Here is a 20,466-nt window from a genome sequence, read left to right on the forward strand (position 1 = left end):
AGTTTTTGAAAGTTGCTTTGTGATAGATAAAAAGGGTGGCTAATTTTAGGATGATTTCAATAAGTGTTTTTTGAGCATTGACTATGCATGTTCATAGAGTTCAAATTCTATTGTAAGAAATGCCAGAGAACTTGAAAAAAAAACCTATTTAATTTTAATTATTGGAAATTGTTAAAATAAGTATGCTAGTAGTTGGTGTGTAGTAATATTTAATCTCAATTATATTACTTTAATTGAAGGGTTTTTATTGTAATGGATTATTGCAAGGAACTTTGATAAATTGTCTAATTTAATATATAAGATGGCTTAGGATATATCTATCGGGCTATTGCTTTCTTTGGATAGGCTAACTTTGATTTTACTATTGTTTGTTTCTTATTGCATGTTATTCAGTATAGTGATCCTGTTGGATACACTTTGAAAAAGTATTTGGTGATTTTTGAAGTTGGGATACTGCATACTCTATGTATGAAAAATACAGTGCACATTAGCACTTTAGGACTTTAGTAGTCCTACATGAAAGTAACCTTTTAACTTTTGTGTTAAAACTAGTGTTTCTATACTTAATTTGATTACAGAGAATTTAAAACAAGGCATGTAATGCATATTAACATTCATGAGAAGTAGTATTCCATGGCTCCAATTTGATCAATGTCATGTAGATTTTCTTCAGATTAAAATCTTGATCCACTCTTTCCCCTCACTTATCCCTCCTGATAGAAAACCCTGTTACACTGATAGCTAGGCCATACATTATTATGGTTTATATCTTACAAATCCAGTGTTGCTGACTCTGATTCTTTTTGAAGTACATGTAAATCTATTTGAGAGGCAGTATGATTATACTCATTAGTGCATGAAGTCTAGAATCAGATTGCCAGGGTTTGAATTCTGACATTGTTATATATCCTTGGGCAATTTATTTGACCTCTCTGTACGTCAGGTTTTTCATCATAAAATGGGAACAATAATACCTAAAATCTAAAGTCTTTTTAAAACTGCCTCACACATGGTTAGTGGCCAATAAGTGTTAATTTTAATACACATGATTAGAAAATATACAAATAGTTTTATGGATAATATAACCAGAAAGATTAGGCTTTTAGCAATACAGAGCATCTAGTTCAGCATTGTCATTGGCCTGCTGCCTGCTATAAATAAAGATTTATTGGAACACTGCTACACTCACTTGTTTACATTTTGTTTGCGGCTGCTCTCCTGCTACAATGGCAGAGTTGAGTAGTGGCAGTAAAGACTCTGGCCTGCAAAGCCGTAATGAAATATTAACTAGCCCTTTGGAAAAGTTTGTCAGCCCTTGGTCTAGGTGGCAACAGATGCTTTCTACTGGCACATATTAAGTGCTAATGAGTTACGTTATTAATATTACTCAATGAACAAATACTTTTTAGGTTCCTTCTGTATGTTTCAGATTAAATATGGAAATTTTGAAAAAATACATAAAAGTTTGAAAATAATCCTTTAAATGGAAACTCCTAGAAATAGCCTTAATAACTTTTAATACATCTATTTTCAGGCTTTTTTTCCCTCTGCAGATATAGTTGCATATGGATTGAAATTATTCTTTGTTTATATTTTGCCTCATTTGTTTAATACAATTTGGCAAACTACTTGATATCAAAAGTATATTCCCACACCTTTGAAAAATTTGGCTGTTTTTAATGACATTCATCAAATGTACATACCATAATTTATTTAAACAATACCCTGTTGTTAGGGATGTAGGTTGTAGTGAATTTTGTGCAGTAACACTGGTATACACATCTTAGAGCATGCATTTTTATTTTGATGTATTTCTTTGCCATAAATTTCTAGATGTGGAGTTCTGGGGATAAAAAGTAATCAGTATTTTCTGATCACTAATGTGTCAAAATCCTTTTCTCAAGGAAAACAGGTTAGTAATCTTAATTGAGTTTTTTCTTAATGTCTTCAGGAAAAAATTGATTTTCAGCATGCTCATGGGTTACAAGAATTGGAATTTATTCGAGGACATTCTGATACAGAAGCAGCAAGACTGTGTGTGGACCAGTGGCTAAAAATGCCAGGTATTCTTTAGAAATTACACTAAGGTTACCTAGCTTCCCCAAAGCCTTAAGGCAGAAAGTACATCTGTTTTATGCCGTTACTAATAAACATATAAGGTATTAAATTTTGTTTCAGTGATACTAATATCACCTCATAATGGCCTACTTTATAATGGCCTACTTTGCCCATTGTCTTTCTTCTTTGGCACAAGTATATTTGAGTATAAGCAATATAGGTCATACCTGAGCTCATTAGATATTACTCATTTATTCATTTATATATTTAATAGTTCTGCATGAAGTAGTACATATGTCCACGGGAGGTATGTAACAGATTATTTGAGGTTCTTAGCTTCTCTAAGGAAATGGAATTTAAACTGAGATCTAGAGGATTCATGTTTACTTATGTATTCATCAGTGCAGCCTATGTAGATATTTAATAAGGAAGCATCCTCATGGGAGACTTGTCAAAACATTGGGTAGCTTCTTCATTACTAACTCTTTGCAGATCTTAGATTCCTTGAAGAGTTGCTGTGGAACATTTCTTACTCCACCAGATAATTTGGTGGCATTTTCAAGAGCCAGTAGGAGAGTCCCACTATGACAACTTTCCTGTCTTGTCTTGAAGAATATCTACTCTGCCTTTAAAGGGTCAGGATATCCACAGAAACCTTAGTTGTGGATTTAATCCAACAAAGTTTAATTGCAAAAGGTCACAGAAATATCTATGCATGCAATGCTTAACTTTGTTGAATCTAGGTATCTTGGATTCTAAAGTTACTTTTCAAGTGCTTTCCTTTGAATGGGATCAAATTGCCACTTACAAAAGAATTCTAATAATTTATATTTATTGGTACTTAGCAGTTCATTCCATTTGATACCTGACATAATCAACATTTTTGACACTTGGCCACCCCCTGAAACTATATTTTCTCCTTATCAACCTGCCTGTGCCTCACAAACTCCCCTCCTGCCCCCAAAAACCTTTTTCTTTGTTTTCTTCTTATTTGCCTGTGGGGTTTATACATGGCCAACAAATAATACAGTACTAGGGATTGCTGAGTTAATATGGTTGTTGTATATGATGTCCAATTATGTGATAAGCCTATCTAGATTTATTCTATATAAGTTTGGTTGCTCAGCCATCTGTGATCTCAGTACTTTATTCATTTCACTAATACAGTATTTATTTTGTTGGATTGATCCGTTGATGTGTCTGTCTCTTCCACCTGACTATATGCTTCTTGGGCACAAAGACCAAATCTTACTAATACTTTTTAGTGTCAAATCCTTAAAAGAATGCTCAGTGTAGAGATACTCAATAAATGTTGGTTGAATTTTTATAGAGGTAGGCTATAAATATTTGCATAATGAACACAGAAAGGAAGCCTAGAACTTGGGTTCCAAATCTTACTGTTATTAAACAAAAAAATTATATGACGTTCCAGATCTACCTTGGCAAAAGACACATAGAAAATATGGTAAATGGTTTTGCCTCTTGGGGTGTTTTTTGAAAGCTTATAGTTTTTAAAAACCCCTCTTCATGTACATTCAGTTCTCAGTGGAAGAAGTTAATGGCTAGCTCAGTGGTGTCATTTTTGCTGCATCAGAATATTCTGGGACCTTTTAAACAGATGCCTACACCTCATTATCTCCAGAGATTCTTATAGGGCATCTGTACTTTTGGGAAAGATCCCTAGGTAGATAGGAAAATGGGCTAGAACTAGAAGACTTTATAATCTCTAAGGTCTCTTCTAAAAATTATCTCATGAGTCTGACACTTTCAAGTCCTATATAGAATGGTAGTTGGGCCAGTAATACGCCCTTCAAGCTTAATATCTGGCCTCCAGATTGTCAGAATATTGTAATGCATTGTAAATTGAATCTTGAGCATCTGTTTTTGTATTTCCCTGAGCAGGTCAAGTAGGATCAAATGAGTTATTTAGCTGTGTCTTTATGGTACTTTCAAGATTAGTGTTTTCTCTGCCTTTCAGTACTGGCTTTTTGATGGCTGATGAGCTTAAGCCTGGAGTTAAGGTCTGTAGTTTTGCTCTTTTTTGTGTGATGGGCTCAGCTTTTTGCTTGGTCTCTGAGGCAGTGTAAAAATAAAGTTTGGAATCTATTGCTTGAACAGCTGCTATAGTATTGGGCTATATTTGGTATGGTGCTATTCCATAAATGAGCTTTAGAGAGTGCTGAGATCCTTTAAGAGCATGTAGCTGGGGAAAAGAGAAAGGAATCACTATTCTCTTTAATTATAGAGAGTGAGATTCTACTTCTCAGGAGCATTAAAGGACTCATTCAGTCTATTTCAAAATACAGTACTCAGCTGCTATAATTCAGTTCTTTCTTTAGAAGTATTTTAAGTACCTTATTTATAATTATTCTAATGTTGGACAATCTATTCTTTATGGATTTTTAGAGTTGGCCAGTTTGCATAAATTTGAATACTTAGTGTTATAATTTTTTAAAATGCTGTCTGTACTATTTAAGAAAAAAACTGTTTAAATCTCTGTATTTTGCCTTTCCATGGGGAAGCCTCCCCACCCTTCCACCCAGGAATTGGCTTCTCCAACTTTATTTTTATCCAGAGCCATTATTTATAGCTAAATAAAGGTCCTAATAGGAAACATCTGGAATGTGGATGGACAAGTATAAAAGTTGTCACAATTCTTACTATATTAAGAATGTTAAAGATAAAAAAGTATATTGTCATTTTAATGCCTCTTTAAGACTAAAATATGATTAATTCCATGCTGTCCATTATTTGTTATCAGAACATATTTATAAACATTTTGACAGTTTGATAGAGGCATTCCCCCAATAAAGACTAAAGGAGAGGAAAAGCAATTAAAACCTTAATCGCATATAATGATTTTGGGATTTAAAAATCATATTGTCTTAAGAGAATAATTCTATTTAAATGCTTAGGGCTTTGTAGAAAATTCAATAAAGATAAATATTTAGTTTTTTGCTATATGAAATATTCAAAGCATTTGAGCGAAATAGTCCACAAGAGATAGTAATAAAAGAGAGAGTAATCAAACTGTCTGTGAATCAGAATACTTGTGGTTGTTTTGCAATTGTTTTTATACAACTTAACTCTTTAAATTTTTCTTCATATATCATGTGTTGGGAGTTTCCCTGAGGATATTTGGCTGGGGGATTCATCTACAAGTTTTGTGACTTTAAGATCAAAATTACAAAGAAAGAAAGGGGTGAAAAATGGACCAGGATAAAGGAGGATTAATTAATTAAGAGAAGAAAATGGTAGACAAACTATTTCCTAATTGGCTTTTTAAAGGGAAAAAGAGAAAGGACAAAACAGGATAAGTAGAAAGGGGAGAGATACCAACAATAAGTAAATCTCTGCTTTGTGTTCTATAAATTTGTTATCCCTTGCCCTTATATTACTTGATGTCCAAATTGGAGCTGATTGATCAGTGGCTTGATTCCTCAGAAAATAACACACTTACCCTCCTTGCATCCCTGTTGTTTTCACTCCATCCTCTCTACCCCAGTTATGTTGTTTAATATAATTTTCATAGAGCTCAGACCCTTTATAGTATAGCTAACTTTATAATACAGCTAAAATAGTTAAAAGAGAAAATAAGACTTAGAGGAAAAGGTCTGGCTGGGCACAGTGTCTTATGCCTATAATCCTAGCATTTTGGGAGGCCAAGGTGGGAGGATCACTTCAGGTCAGGAATTTGAGACCAGCCTGGGCAACATTGAGAGACCCTGTCTCTACAAAAAATAAAAATATTAGCTGGGCATGGTGGCATGTACCTATAGTCCCACCTGCTCAAAATGAAGGGAGTAGGGGCGTAACCTTTTAATGCATTTGGTCTTTAACACATCTTAGCTGTTGAGCTTAAAGAAAAGGATTTTTTGTTTTTTTTTTTTTTTTTACCTAAAGGGTATGCTACTTGGAGCTGGGCATGGTGGCGTGCTCCTATAGTTTGAGCGACAGCAGAAGGATTGATTGAGCCTGGGAAATATAGCAAGATGCCCATCTCAAAAAAAAAAAAAAAAAAGAGAGAGAATGCTACTAGGTGATATTAAGGACTTTTTTTGGTCACAACTTATTTACTTTTAGATTATTATATCTTTTATAAGAGAGGTAAACAATTATAATTAGGATCATCCAGTTGATGCTATATCATAATTTTCATTGTTTTGTCCTAATTTTGATCACTAGCCCAAAGGATAAGTAACTGAAATAATAACCTAAGAATTCATATTCTGATGATACAGGACTCAAAACAGGCACAATTAATTCTGGAACAAAAAGTTCATTCCGAAGAGGAGGCCAAATGCGGGTGTCTGGGAAACCAATTTTATGTCCTATAATGCACTGTAACAAGGAGTTTGACAATGGGCACCTTCTCTTAGGACATTTGAAAAGGTAAGTAGGATATTCAGAATAGTAAATGCTGAGGATCTAGTGAGCTACAAAGTGATTTCATAAAATGAAAGCGTAATGCACCTTTGCCATTATGATTTTATAGCTTTATATTCCAAACTCAAATTATTTTGTGCCATTATGTTACAATTTTTTCATAATTGGTGAAGTCAGATTCTTCTAGTGGGTGTACCTTTTAGCTTTATGGGTATAGCTTTTAAATACTGATTTTTCCCTGATATAGCTTATAAAGTTCTAAACAGACTTTTTCCATTAATCCAGATAGGTTAGTTTTAGAGAAATCCTGTCCATAAATGTAAGTTTCAAGAGACAAGGAGCACATACAGTTATTTGGTCTAGCCTGAAGAAAGGTAATAGGCATTACAAAATAAATGTTAAAAGCAAACGAATGTAAGTAAAGTTAATAATAAAAATTCTATTTATTAAAACCCATTTTATCAATTTACTGAGTTTGGTGGTGTTTTTTGTTTTGTTTTGTTTTGTTTTGTTTTTTGAGATAGGGTCTTACTCTGTTGCCCAGGATGGAGTCCAGTGCAGCTTCCACCTCCCCGGCTCAAGGGATCCTCCCATCCTCCCATCTCAGCCTCCTGAGTAGTTGGGACTACTGGTGTACGCCCCCACACCCAGCTAATTTTTGTATTTTTTGCAGAAACGTGGCTTTGCCATGTTGCCCAAACTGGTCTTGAACTCCTGACCTCAAGCAGTCTGCCCACCTCAGCCTTCCAAAGTGCTGGGATTACAGGCGTGAGCCACCGCGCCCAGCCAGTTTACTGAATTTTTGAATAGTGAAGCTTGAGAAAGTAGATATCAAGGGAAGGTTGTATTAAACGTTTGAATCCCCATAACCTCCCTTTCTAATAGTTGAAGAATGGGAAATTGAGAGTCTGAGGCTCTAAGCCATTGTCTTTCCCATGTGTCTTACTGTACTTATGCCTTACCTTATCAAGAGAAGCTTCTAGAGGGAGTTGCAGCATTCTGTGAAAAACCACGTAAAGTCAAAGCTGGACCTGGGGTCAGGGAGGGAACAAAACTCGGTAGCATACTATATCTTAGCTAAAGTGCTCCAGGCAGTTTAAAATAATGCAGATTTATTAAATGTTAAAAATGAACATTAAAAGGATTAAAAGCCATTAGGGGAAACAAGTGTACTAGAAATCTTAGCATGAGATTATTACTGCAGTGATTTATTTAAAGTTAGTTGTAAGTCTTATGGTACCAAGGCAAGAAGTAAAAGATGCTGGACTTACGATTTTCAAACGGGAAGTTTACCAGTTTGGTAAGAAATGCCTAAATCTGTTTTACCGGCTAGTTAATACATATGAAATCTTGCATTAACTTTTACTCACTTTCTGAGGGAATTGCTGAGCATATGGGAACCACTTGATATTTACTATATATGAAGAGTATTACTTAATATTTCAGTAGAAAAGTGCAAAGTTCTGAATGTGTGTGTGTATGTGTTTAGCTTCACAAATGAAGCGACATAGTTGTTTCCCTAGAAGGCAGATTTATCTAATGTTACCTCTCTTTTGCTGAGTAGGTTTGATCACTCTCCATGTGATCCAACAATTACACTACATGGACCTTTCTTCAGCTCCTTTGCTTGTGTAATATGTTATAAAAAATTTGTTACTCAACAGCAATATAGAGATCACCTTTTTGATAAGGTAAGAGCATGTCCTAAATTAAGAGTATTATTTTTCTAGATAGCCGTGGAGTTAAGTGTAGGTTTTTTCATGCTGCTCTTAAGCTTGCAATTACCAGTGATACGCATAAGTATCAAAACTGTGATTGTCAGTTGAAAATAAAATGATTTGGGCCATTGAGTTATTATAGGCAGGTAAACTTGATACCTTATAATCAGCAGTCCTAGAGATTATCATCAAAATCCTTTCATGGAGTTGCTCTGTGAAATTAAATTACCTTGTTCAAGATGCACTGAGTGAGTCACTTGATGAGAACCAGAACCCTGTTCTTAAGTCCACTGTCTTTCACTGTTGAAATGTTGGAGCCATATAGTAAATGACAAGTTATTAATGCTAGTTTTAAGGAATATAACTAGTATTTAAAAAGCTATGTTATATAATTCTAATTAAGTGTTAAATCTTAAGGGATACGAGTTGATTCATGATATGCAAATCCATGTAATACAGAACTGTAATGGGTTTTAACCATATTTGATAGGAGGTATCTTTAATGACTTATTAACATTGCAGAAGTAATGTATGTTCATTATGGAAAGTTTTTAAAATATTAACAAAGACAAGAAATCACCCTTAATCTCACAGAGATAAGGACTGTTATTAACATTTTGATATATGTGTTTTTAGTATTTCTCCATGTATAGATAAATGTTTTTACGTAAGGTATCTAAATTGTTTTGTGATTTAAAGCAGTGTGTTGCAAACATACAAGCTTAAATAATCATCAAATCAGTGCATACATTTCTACATTTTAAATGAATAATTTTCTTCTGTATGAATATAGTATTTAATAAATTTCCCATTGGATGTATTGTTTGTTTTCTATTATTAAAAGCAATGCCATATTAAATATTCTATTAACTAAAAACCTTTGAGAATATCCATATTTGGATATTTGAGTAAATGTCAAATTGGATTTACCAAGTAAATATTAGATTTTGAAATAGTAAAATATTTATTCAGTTATGTTTTCAGAATTTGCTTCTATCTAGAGCTATACCTGGAAAGTAACATGGAGAATAGCTTGGATTCTGTGTAGGTTCACAGCAGAGAATTAAAGGTTGCATTCTAAGTTTATCTAATTGAATTCTGCAGTCCTCCCCATCTTTGTCCTGGCACTAGAGAACATTTCCAGAACAGATGTGCATCTTGAAGCAGATTTTATTTTACATTTTCTCATGAGTTTTTTAGAGCCTGTGTCTTGTTCATTGACTAGGCCCTGTAGTACAAGAGAACTTAACTGTAGTTCTTATACACAAGGAGCTTGTGCTCTGTAATGAACAAGCTTTAATGGTACAACGTAAGTGAAATAGGAGTTCAGAGAAAGGGGAGAGAAGTATGAGAGAATTTGGCAAAGCTTTATGGAACAGAAGAGATTCTCCAGGACTGGATTTGGATAGATGGAAAGTAAAAATGATAGAATTCTAGGTAAAATTGCAAAGCCTAACCAGAATAGTGACTGTAGGAATAGATAGCATCCAAAAAGGAGTTAATATAGCAGGCCTGAGACTACTGTTTTTACAAAGACTTCCTTGCAATGTTGGCTCTTGGCTGGTGTATGAAAACTTGGATTTTGAGAGAGTTTCTTCCGTTCTCTTCATATGAGTCGCTTACTGTGCAAACGGTAATACTGTGCAGTGTAGTTTATGCAGAACACCTGCTTTCCTTATGGGAGCCTGGAATTTTGGTACATGCTAGGCAGAGGTTTCCTCTATGACCAGACCCCAGTAAACACCTTGGACTCTGAATCTATAATGAGCTTCCCTAGTAGACAGTAGTTCACATGTGTTGTCACAGCTCATTGCTAGGGGAATTAAATGTGTCCTTTGTGACTCCTTTGGGGAAGATTTCTTGGAACCTTGTACCTGGTTTCCTCTGGACTTTGCCCTTTGTGCTTTTTCTCTCTATTGATTTTACTTTGTATCCTTTCATGCTGAGTTTAATGAGTCCTCCTGACAAACCATTGAACCTTAGGGTAGTCTTGGGGATTCCTAACAAAAATAAATAGTAACATGATCGTAAAGGCACAGGATTTTAAACTTGATATTGGCAAGAAGGAACTATTATAGAATAGTGACATGATGAAAATAACACATTATTCTTTTAGAGTTAGAAGGACTTCTAATTCTAGAGCCCAATTCCTTCCCTTTTTTTAGAGACACTGAAGAGACTGAGTGGCATTAGAATGGCAGTATTGTTCAGAATGGATTCAAAGATGTGGACAAAGAGACCAGTTTAGATGACTTTTGCAGTAATTTAGCTCTGAGATGAGCTAATGGCTAATTAGGTAATGGCATTCAGAATGAAGACCTTAAAGTGAAACCAAGAGACATGTTGAAGAAAGAAATGATAGGGTTATCCATTTCCATGACAAATGGAAGATTTGGGGAAAGAAGGGGAAAAAGGTGAAAGAGAACTACATTCCATACTTCAGTGTTTGCAATAGGTTACTAATGTTCTGCATTTTTCAGAATTAGAGTTCTTTCAGGACATGTTTCCCTATTCCAGGTACTGAGTGTTTTCTCTACTATAATGAGTATATATGTCTGTTTTCTTTAGTAAATTTGAGTAGGTAGTTTAACTTTAAAATGAGTTACTTCACTTATTTTTTCCCCATATTTCATTAATTTGTTTTTTCTTTCTTTTTTGGAATCACACATTCCATGCTGTTTTGCACTCCTTTTTGCCTTCTCTGTAGGAAGAAGATTTATGACCTTCACCATTCTGAAAAGCTGTATGGTAACATAGAAAGGGCAAAGGCTTTGGTATCAGACAGACCTGGGTTCCACTGTTACTTTTATTAGCTTCATGTTCTTAACAGGTTACTGAATCTGTGAGTTTAGTTTCTTCATCCCTAAAATGGTATCATTATACTTATGTACGAGATTGTTAAGAGAAAATATAATACTCTATAAAGCACTTCAGGCCTGACCCGTAACCCTCAATGATTGCTTATTCCTTGATATTTGTGTTACCACAAGGACCCTAAGGAAACTAGTATGCATGGGGGGTTGTAATTGCCTCTTTTAAATTAACCAGAAGAGGTCACTAGAAGATTGTATAAGCCTTGCTGTTTTTTATAGGTATGAATTCTGTTTTGTAAAGATGGCAGTTCCCAGTGAAAGAAAGTCAGATTATTCACACTTTGCATTGTTTTCCTTCCTTCCCTCCCCCATTTTCTTTCATCTTCAATTTCTTCCCTCTAGACTAGGCCTTCTCAAACTTTAACGTACACACAAATCACTTGGAAATTTTGTTAAAATGCAGATTCTGACTCAAGATGTCTCAGGTGGAGCCTTAGATTTATATTTCTAACAAGCTTTTAGGTGATGCCATTGCTGTCGTTCCTTGAGTCATACTTTGAGTAGCAAGTTTCTAGTGGCTTTTGACACCTAAACCCGTCCAATGGCTATATCACTAGATAGCACACTGCTTTTCTCCCTTTTGTGTGACGGTGGTAGATATACTGTAAGCTCCTTTGTACCTCAGTGGCATTTGTGAGTTGGTTGACGCTACCACTGGTTATTCTTTTTCTAGGGCTACTGTATCATCTAAGGTGACTTTTCTTCTTTGCTAACCCATCTTCCCCATCCCTAGGCAACCACTAAGCTACTTTGTGTCTCCATGGATTTATCTATTCTGGATATTTTATGTAAAAGGAATCAAACAATATGCAGCCTTTGTGACTAGATTGTTTCACTTGTCATAATGTGTTTCAAGGCTTATTCATATTGTAGCACGTATCAGTACTTCATTTCTTTTCATTGCTAAATAATATTTCATTGTAAGTACATATACCGCATTTTATTTAACAGTTCATCAGTTGATGGACATTTGGGTTGTTTCTACTTTTTAGCTGTTATGAACGATGCTTCTATAAACAAACATCCAAGTTTTGTGTAAACATACGTTTTAAAATTGCTAGGTAATATGGTACCTTTTTAATTTTTTTGAAGAAATGCCAAACTGCTGTCTAGTGCACTGCACCATTTTACTTTCCCTCCAGCAATGTTTGTGGGTTTCAGTTTCTCTACATCTTATCCATACTTACTACCTGTCTTTTTAAATTTAGCCATTCTAGTGGATATGAAATGGTATTTTGGTTCTACCTTTTTTTTTTTTTTTTTGAGACGGAGTCTCGCTCTGTCACCCAGGCTGGAGTGCAGTGGTGCAATCTCTGCTCACTGCAAGCTCCGCCGCCTCCCGGGTTAAGGCCATTCTCCTGTGTCAGTCTCCTGAGTAACTGGGAGCACAGGCGCCTGCCACCACGCCCGGCTAATTTTTTTTTTTTTTTGTATTTTCAGTAGAGACAGGGTTTCACCGTGTTCACCAGGATGGTCTCAATCTCCTGACCTCGTGATCCGCCCACCTCGGCCTCCCAAAGTGTTGGGATTACAGGCGTGAGCCACTGCGCCCGGCCCTACCTTTTTTTTTTAAAGACGGAGTCTAGCTCTCTTTTGCAGGCTGGAGTGCAGTGGTGTGGTCTCCACTCACTGCAACCTCTGCCTCCCGGGTTCAAACGGTTCTCCTGCCTCAGCCTCCTGGGTATCTGGGATTATAGGCGCCTGCCACCACACCCGGCTAATATTTTGTATTTTTAGTAGAGACAGGGTTTCACCATGTTGGCCAGGCTGGTCTCGAACTCCTGACCTTGTGGTCTGCCGCCTCAGCCTCCCAAAGTGCTAGGATTACAGGCGTGAGCCACCACGCCCAGCCCTATTTTTTTTTTTTTTGTACAAGTTTGTATGGTGTCTTTTAATGTAACCAGAAATATGGTAAAAAGGAATTGAGCACTTTAACTTATCAGATATCTTATTTCCCATTCCTTCTCCCAATTTGTAGAATGTATTTGCAGGCATGCCATATATATATATATAATTTTTTTTTTTTTTTGAGAGAGAAATGGGGTCCTGCTATGTTACCCAGGATGGTCTCAAATTCCTGGGCAAAGCAGTCCTCCCACCTCAGCCTCCCAAAGTGCTGGGATTACAGGTGTGAGCCACTGCTCCTGGCCAAGTATGCCATATTTTTGTAACAAGTATATTCTAATAAAATTTTATATAGAATCACATTTTGGTTCTGTTGAGCAAATCATTTAAACAACTTTATGTGAGTTCATTTATAACTCACAGTTAAACTAAAAATGATTTAATGAGTTTAGGGTTCTTCGATCAGGAGAAATATGTATAAATTGGTGGTTACTAAATGCCTTTATTACCCTTATCATTTAGAATCTTCAAATTGGAATGAAAATGTCCTCCTTGGTGTTATTTCTTCTGTGTGGCACTCATCAAATTGAAACAGGAGGGGAGTGTGGTGGGGAGGGTGTAGTGACAGCAGCATAGAATTCATAACGAGTATTGTAAAGCTGGGTTTAAATGGAAGTTTGTCTTTTCTATGGAGGGGTACAACTTGGGAGGAGGGGTAAGTTGGTTGACTTATCAGAAGTTCAATTTTCTCATTTCTAAATAATGAAAATGGTACCTTATGGGGTTATTATAAGGATTAAGTAGGTAAACATATTTAGAACCTCAGTGTAGTTCCTGACAAATGCTCAGTATAAATAAAAATTTTTTCTCTCTCTTCTGGTTGCATCTCATAAGCACTCCACAAACTATACTGATGGTTCTAGTGTTAATGATAGTAAATATGAGGCACGATACAATCTTTAAGGCTATTACTCTAAAGACCATTAACAAGAAGTTAAATTATATTTATAACAAGCACACACAGATATACATACACTTTTAAAATTTCCTATTTTAAGATAGAGGAGGCTCTTAACAAGGTTTAGAAACTTAGATGCTAGAAAAGACATACTTATTTGACTATGTCAAATTTTAAAAGTGACCATAGGCCGATCACGGTGGCTTATGCCTGTTATCCCAGCACTTTAGGAGGCCAAGGCGAGAGAATTGCTAGAGTCCAGGAGTTAGAGACCAGCCTGGGCAACATGGAAAGACCTTGCCTTCACAAAAAATAAAAAAATTAGCCAGGTATATTCGTGTATGCCTGTGGTCCCAGCTACTTGGGAGGCTGGGATAGGAGGATTGCTTGAGCCCAGGATGTCAAGGGTGCAGTGGGCCAGCCTGGGTGACAGAGTGAGCTCTTGTCTCAAAAATAAGTAAATAAGACTATAAACAACATATATATTTGAAAAAATATTGCAAAATGGAAAATGAGGCAGAGAATTAATTTCAGTAACAGGACTGATACAAATTGACCAGAAGGAGAAAAAACAAAACAATTGAGAAATAAAGCTAAAGAATATGAATAAAAAATTCACAAAGAACACATCTGGGTAGCCAAGAAATGTATGAATAAATGCTCAAACTCACTTATAGATAGAAATTGCAAATTAAAGTACCAATGAAGGCCAGGCATGGTGGCTCGCGGCTGTAATCCCAGCACTTTGGGAGGCCAAGGCGGGTGGATCACTTGAACCCAGAAGTTCGAGACCAGCCTGGGCTACATGGGGAAACCCTGTCTCTACCAAAAATACAAAAATTGACCTGACAAAAATGAAAAAGATCTGTAATATATATTACTGCCAGGCTCATTCAGTACTAGGGGATATGTGAATTGGTGTAGCCTTTTTGAAAACCAGTCATATGGTGTCTTTTAATATTGAAATATATATACCCATTAGCCCTATAGGGCTACTCTTGAGAATGAGAAAAAAGCACCTACCAGTAAGAATATATATTCAAGGATGTTTACAAGATCATTATTTCTAGTGGGAAAAAAAAAATCAAAACTTAAGAAAAAAACTGTAAATAAATGCTGATTGAGTTGAATAGATTCACACCCTGGCATAGTTTGCAACCATTAAGAAGCATTAATTAGAGATACACCAGCTGAATTTTAGGGATTTCCTTTAGGTACTATGGAATGAGAAAACTGATAGGCAGAAGAGCCTATAAAATAATATTTGATAAAACAATGACATTCCCCCTTATTTCTATGTGTCTTTGTAACTGATTAAGCATGGATAAATTTATGGAAGAATAATAATGTAGGGTAGAGTGAATAAAGCCAAACATTAGGAAAAATGTATGTGGTGTGATCACATTTATGCATTTGTATATTACATGTGAATGTGTATGTAAAAATGAAAACTATATAGAAAGCAAATGTTCTTCCATATTTATTACTACAACAGATGGCCATAATTTGGTTTTGAGGAAAAAAAACTTAAAAATTTGACATTTGGGACCTCAGTTATGATAAAAGTTCCATAATTCACACTCAGGGAAGAACATCTTTCGTGTTAAAAATTGATACAGGATATTGCAAATAAATGACAAATAGGAAATTTTGAGTATTTTTCAAGAACTTATTTATTTTAGTTTTCCATAATACAGCTTTGTCTTATATTTTAGGAAGCCACAGATGATGGACATAACAACAACCTTCTTCCTCAGATTATTCAGTGTTTTGCATGTCCAAATTGCTTCCTTCTTTTTAGCAGCAAGGATGAGTGTTCGAAGCATATGTCTGGAAAGAATCATTTCCATCAGAGTTTCAAACTGGGTGGTATGTTAATACTCTCTTCTGCTGAAAATTATTAAACTACTTTAATCTTTGCTGATTTATCGTACTTCTCAGATCATTCTTGAGATTACATATCCTCATCTTAGTTTTAGAACTATGAAAATAAAAGATTATCTCAATTCTTACTTAAAAACAAAGGTTCTTAATATTTATTTGTATGTATGAGTAAGGCTTACTAACTTTGAAGAGTGAAGAAAAACTTGGGAAGCAAATATTTATTCAGGATAATGTTATGTTATATCATAATATTGTGAAATTTTTCTGTTTCTTGGCATTTAAGACTCAAATTTTAATTTGAATATGAGTAAGGCATTCTTTGTATTTAAGGCCAGAAAGTGGCTTCCCTTAGATTTTTATTGCCAAAATAACTGTCTTCTTTTACTTACTCCAACTAATGTTGAGAAGGGCTAAGGAGAGGAAGGTTGGGTTACTCTATACTCAGATAACTCTGCAAATTATAGTTTATTTTGTCTTTCAGAGAACAAAGGAATTGCACATCCAATATCTTTTCCATCTTTTGCAAAGAAACTATTGATCTCTCTGTGCAAAGATGTTCCATTTCAAGTTAAGTGTGTGGCCTGCCACCAGACACTGCGTTCCCACATGGAGCTCACTGCCCATTTCAGGTTTGTATGAGTCTGGAGCTGTAAAGGAGTACGGATGAGCTGTTTGCCAGTGAGAAGTTTCAACAAATACATTTTCTATTCCATGTTTCTCTCATTTTAAAATGAGAACATACAGTTGCCTGGAAATTAACCAAATTTAGCATAGTGATAGAAGTTAGAGATGTGGAAAACATGGATATATTGATATTGCCGCAAGTGTAAAGCAAGCTAACAGTTCTAAGTTTTGTGTGTTTTTCTGTGTGTGTTCTGTAAGTATGAGTAGGAGAGGAAAGGGTTAAAGTAGAACCTTGGCTGTAAGTTAACCAGAATGGAAAGTGTCATATACAGTTGAAAGATTAAATCTCAAAGGCCAAATTTATCAAGCGACCAAGAAAAGATTCCAGTATGATTTGTGATTGCCATTGTATCTGTGAGATCATCTATATTGCTTAGTACATTGTTCCTCTTTATTGGTAAGTAGTATTGTGTGAATATAGCACAATTCGTTGATCCGTTCCCGTGTTGATAGCTACTTGGATTGTTTACAATTTATAGCTTTTATGAATAAAGCTGCTTTGAGTATTTTGTACAAGTCTTTTCATGGTCATATGTTTTCATTTCTCTTGGATGGACATTGGAAAGTGGAATTGTTGGTTCAGAAGTAAGTGTATATTTAACTTTATGAGAATGTACTAAATATCCAAAGTTGGTTGTACTGGTTTACATTCCTACAGGTAAGGTGTGAAAGTTCTAGTTACTCTTCACCCTTGCTAACATTTGACCTTGCCACTCTTTTTCATTTTAGCTGTTCTTATGTCTCATTTTAGTTTATTATGCGCATTTTCTTGATAAACAATGATGTTGGGCACTTTTTCATGTGCTTATGGGCCATTTGTTTATCTTCGTGAAATCTCTGTTCAAGTCTTTTGCCGGTTTTCAAAATTGGATTGTTTGCCTTAATAGTGAGTTGGGGTTCTTTACATATTCTACATATAAATCTTTTGTCAGATTTGTATCTAGAATATAGGAATTTCTAGAATATATAAATATTTATGAGTATATTTTCCTAGCTGTGATTTTGCCTATTCATATTTTTAATTATACCTTTTGATGAACAGAAGCTTTTCTTTGCATTAGGTGTAATTTGTTGATTATTTTCTTCTTTTATAGTTATGCTTTCTGTGTCCTGAGAAACCCTTGCCTCTTCTTGCTTAAAGAATGTATTTTATTTTCCTGAATTCAGCTTTGATATTTTTAAATATTTATGTTTATTTCTATAATCTATTTCAAATTTTTGTTGATTTTTACACCAACCATTGTCTGGTTTCCCTGGCAATTCTCTGTTGTTTGCCCATTTTCTAGTTCATTAATTTCTGCTCTTTGAACTTTGAGTTTAATTTGCTTATCTTTGTCTAGCTCTTAAAGGTAGAAGTTTAGATTGACTTTGGATCTTTGTTTTCAATGTAAACGTTTAAAAATATAAATTTCCCTCTAAGCCCTGCTTTACCGGCATCACATAGATGTTAATAAGTTGTGTTTTCATTTTTATTCAGTTAAAAATACGTATCTCTTTTTTCCTCATTTAACTGTAGAGCTACCATATGATCCAGCAATTTCTACTTGTTGACAGCCAAGAACAGTGTGAACGTATATCCACACAAAGACTTGTATGTTTGTTTATAGCAGCATTATTCGTAATAGTAAAAAAGTGGGACCATTCCTAATGTCTATCAGCTGACAAATGGATTTTTTAAAATGGACCTATCCATACAAGGGAATATTATTTGGCCATGAAAAGGATTGAAATCCTGATTACATGTTACAACCTCAATGAACTTTGAAAACATTATGCTAAATGAAATAAGCTACTCACAAAAAATCCATTTATATGATTCCATTCACATGAAATTCCAGAATAGGGAAATCTGTAGACACAGCAAGTAGTTGCTTAGGGCTCAGTGGTTGCTTGGAGTTGGGGAGCATGTTGAAAAGGGAGGTGGGGAGGTGATAGTTAAAGGGCATGGGTTTTCTTTTTGACATGACACGATGTTCTAAAATTGACTGTATTGATGGTTGCACATATCTTTATGTGAAAAACAGTTGAAATTATATACCCTAAATGGGTGAATTATGTGAATTATATCCTTTTTTTTTTTTTTTTTTTTTAAAGACAGGGTCTCTCTCTGTCACCCAGGCTGGAGTGCAATGGTGCAATCTTGGCTCACTGCAACCTCCACCTCCTGAGTTCAAGCGATTCTCGTTCCTCAGCCTCCCAAGTAGCTGGGACTATAGATGTGTGTCAGCATGCCTGGCTAAATTTTGTACTTTTTGTAGAGACGGAGTTTCACCATGTTGGCCAGGATGGTCTTGAACTCCTGACCTCGAGTGATCCGCTCTCCCAAAGTGCTGGGATTATAGGCATGTGCCACTGCACCTAGCCGTGAATTATATCTCAATAAAGCTTTTAAAAACATTTTTGAAAAATGTTATCTTTGCCCTTTTGATTTATTCTTTGACCTATAGGTTTATTAGAAATGTGTTGCTTCGCCAGGCACGGTGGCTCACACCTGTAATCCTAACGCTTTGGGAGGCTTAGGCAGGTGGATTGCCTGAGCTCAGGAGTTCGAGACCAGCTGGCTAACATGGCGAAACCCCATCTCTACTAAAAATACAAAAAAATTAACCGGGTGTGATGGTGCGTGCCTGTAATCCCAGCTACTTGGTAGCTGAGGCAAGAGAATCGCTTGAACCCAGGAGGCAGAGGTTGCAGTGATCCAAGATTGCGCCACTGACCTCCAGCCTGGGCAACGGAAAGATTTTCTGTCTCCAAACACACAAAAAAGATACGTGTTGCTTAACTTCTAAAGGTTTACAGATGTTACATTTAGGTATTTAATTTATAAACATTTAGGGATTTTTATTATTTCTCATTTCCAATTTAATTCCAGAATAATTAGAGAACATATTTTGTATAATTTTTTTCTTTTGAAATATATTAAATGTATAAAATTGTAGCTGGTCTGTTCTCTCTGGAGTTTAGTAGTGAAGAGAAGACACAGTTTTTCTATTTTTTTATTTTCCTAGAGAAGTTGATTTATTTTGAGTTAATTTGTGGAATAGTACGTGGTTTTATTGAGCCTAGTTCTTCAGTGCAAAAGCAACTATGGGCATGACATTTGTCTGACATAAAATTAACCAGTTCTTTATTTTTATTTCTTTACTTACAGATTTAGGGCATACGAGTGCAGTTTTGTTACATGGGTATATTGTGAAGCTCAGATATCTGGGCTTTTAATGTACCTGTCATCCAAATAGTGAACATTGTACTCAATAGGTTATTTTTCAACCCTTACCTATTTCCTAACCTCCCACCTTTTGGAGTTTTCAATGTCTATTTATTATTCTACTCTATATGTCCATGTGTACCCATTGTTTAACTCCCACTTAGAACTGAAAATTTTCAGTATTTGACATTCTGAGTTATTTCACTTAGGATAATGGCCTCCAGTTCCATACATGTTGCTTCAAAAGGCATGATTTCATTCTTTTTTATGACTGAGTAGTATTCCATGGTATATATGCCATATTTTCTTTATTCAGTAATCCGTTGATGGACACTTAGGTTGATTCCATTCATTATTGCTATTGTGAATGGTGCTGTGGTAAATGTACAACGGTAGGTGTCTTTTTGATATAATGCTTGCTTTTTCTTTAGGTAGATATCAGTAGTGGGACTGCTGGATCAAAGTGTGGTTCTATTTTTGTTTCTTTTTGAGAAATCTCCATATTGTTTTCCATAGAGGTTGTACTAATTTACATTCCCACCAGCAGTGTATAAGTGGTCCCTTTTCTCTGTATCCTTGCCAACATCAGTTGTTTTTTGACTTTTTAATAACAGCCATTCTGACTGGTGTAAGATGGTATCGCATTGTTGTTTTAATTTGATGTTCTCTGATGATTAGTAATGTTGAGTATTTATGGGCCACTTGTATGTCTTCTTTTGAAAAATGTCTATTCGTGTCCTTTGCCCACTTCTTAATGGGATTATTTGTGGGTTTTTTTCTTGTTAAGTTCCTAGTAGATTCTGAATATTAGTCCTTTGTCAGATGCATAGTTTGCCGATATTCTCCCATTCT

The 20,466-nt window shown here is 35.3% G+C and overlaps 1 protein-coding gene across 6 annotated transcripts in view; it reads left to right on the forward strand.

Annotated features, from left to right (window-relative positions):
• ZNF451 (zinc finger protein 451) overlaps nt 1–20,466 on the forward strand; it is an 82,444-nt gene that overhangs the window by 37,053 nt on the left and 24,925 nt on the right. For 5 of the 6 annotated variants that reach the window (XM_008013644.3, XM_037987185.2, XM_008013640.3 and 2 more), the window contains 5 exons: nt 1,952–2,063; nt 6,300–6,450; nt 8,009–8,135; nt 15,554–15,707; nt 16,204–16,351. In XM_008013644.3, coding sequence (XP_008011835.3) covers nt 1,952–2,063; nt 6,300–6,450; nt 8,009–8,135; nt 15,554–15,707; nt 16,204–16,351 — 692 coding nt within the window. The remainder of the gene's footprint in view (nt 1–1,951; nt 2,064–6,299; nt 6,451–8,008; nt 8,136–15,553; nt 15,708–16,203; nt 16,352–20,466) is intronic. The other variant, XM_073006099.1, reaches the window with a different exon arrangement.

The sequence above is a fragment of the Chlorocebus sabaeus genome, chromosome 17, assembly GCF_047675955.1.
Source record: "Chlorocebus sabaeus isolate Y175 chromosome 17, mChlSab1.0.hap1, whole genome shotgun sequence".
NCBI classification, from domain to species: domain Eukaryota; kingdom Metazoa; phylum Chordata; class Mammalia; order Primates; family Cercopithecidae; genus Chlorocebus; species Chlorocebus sabaeus.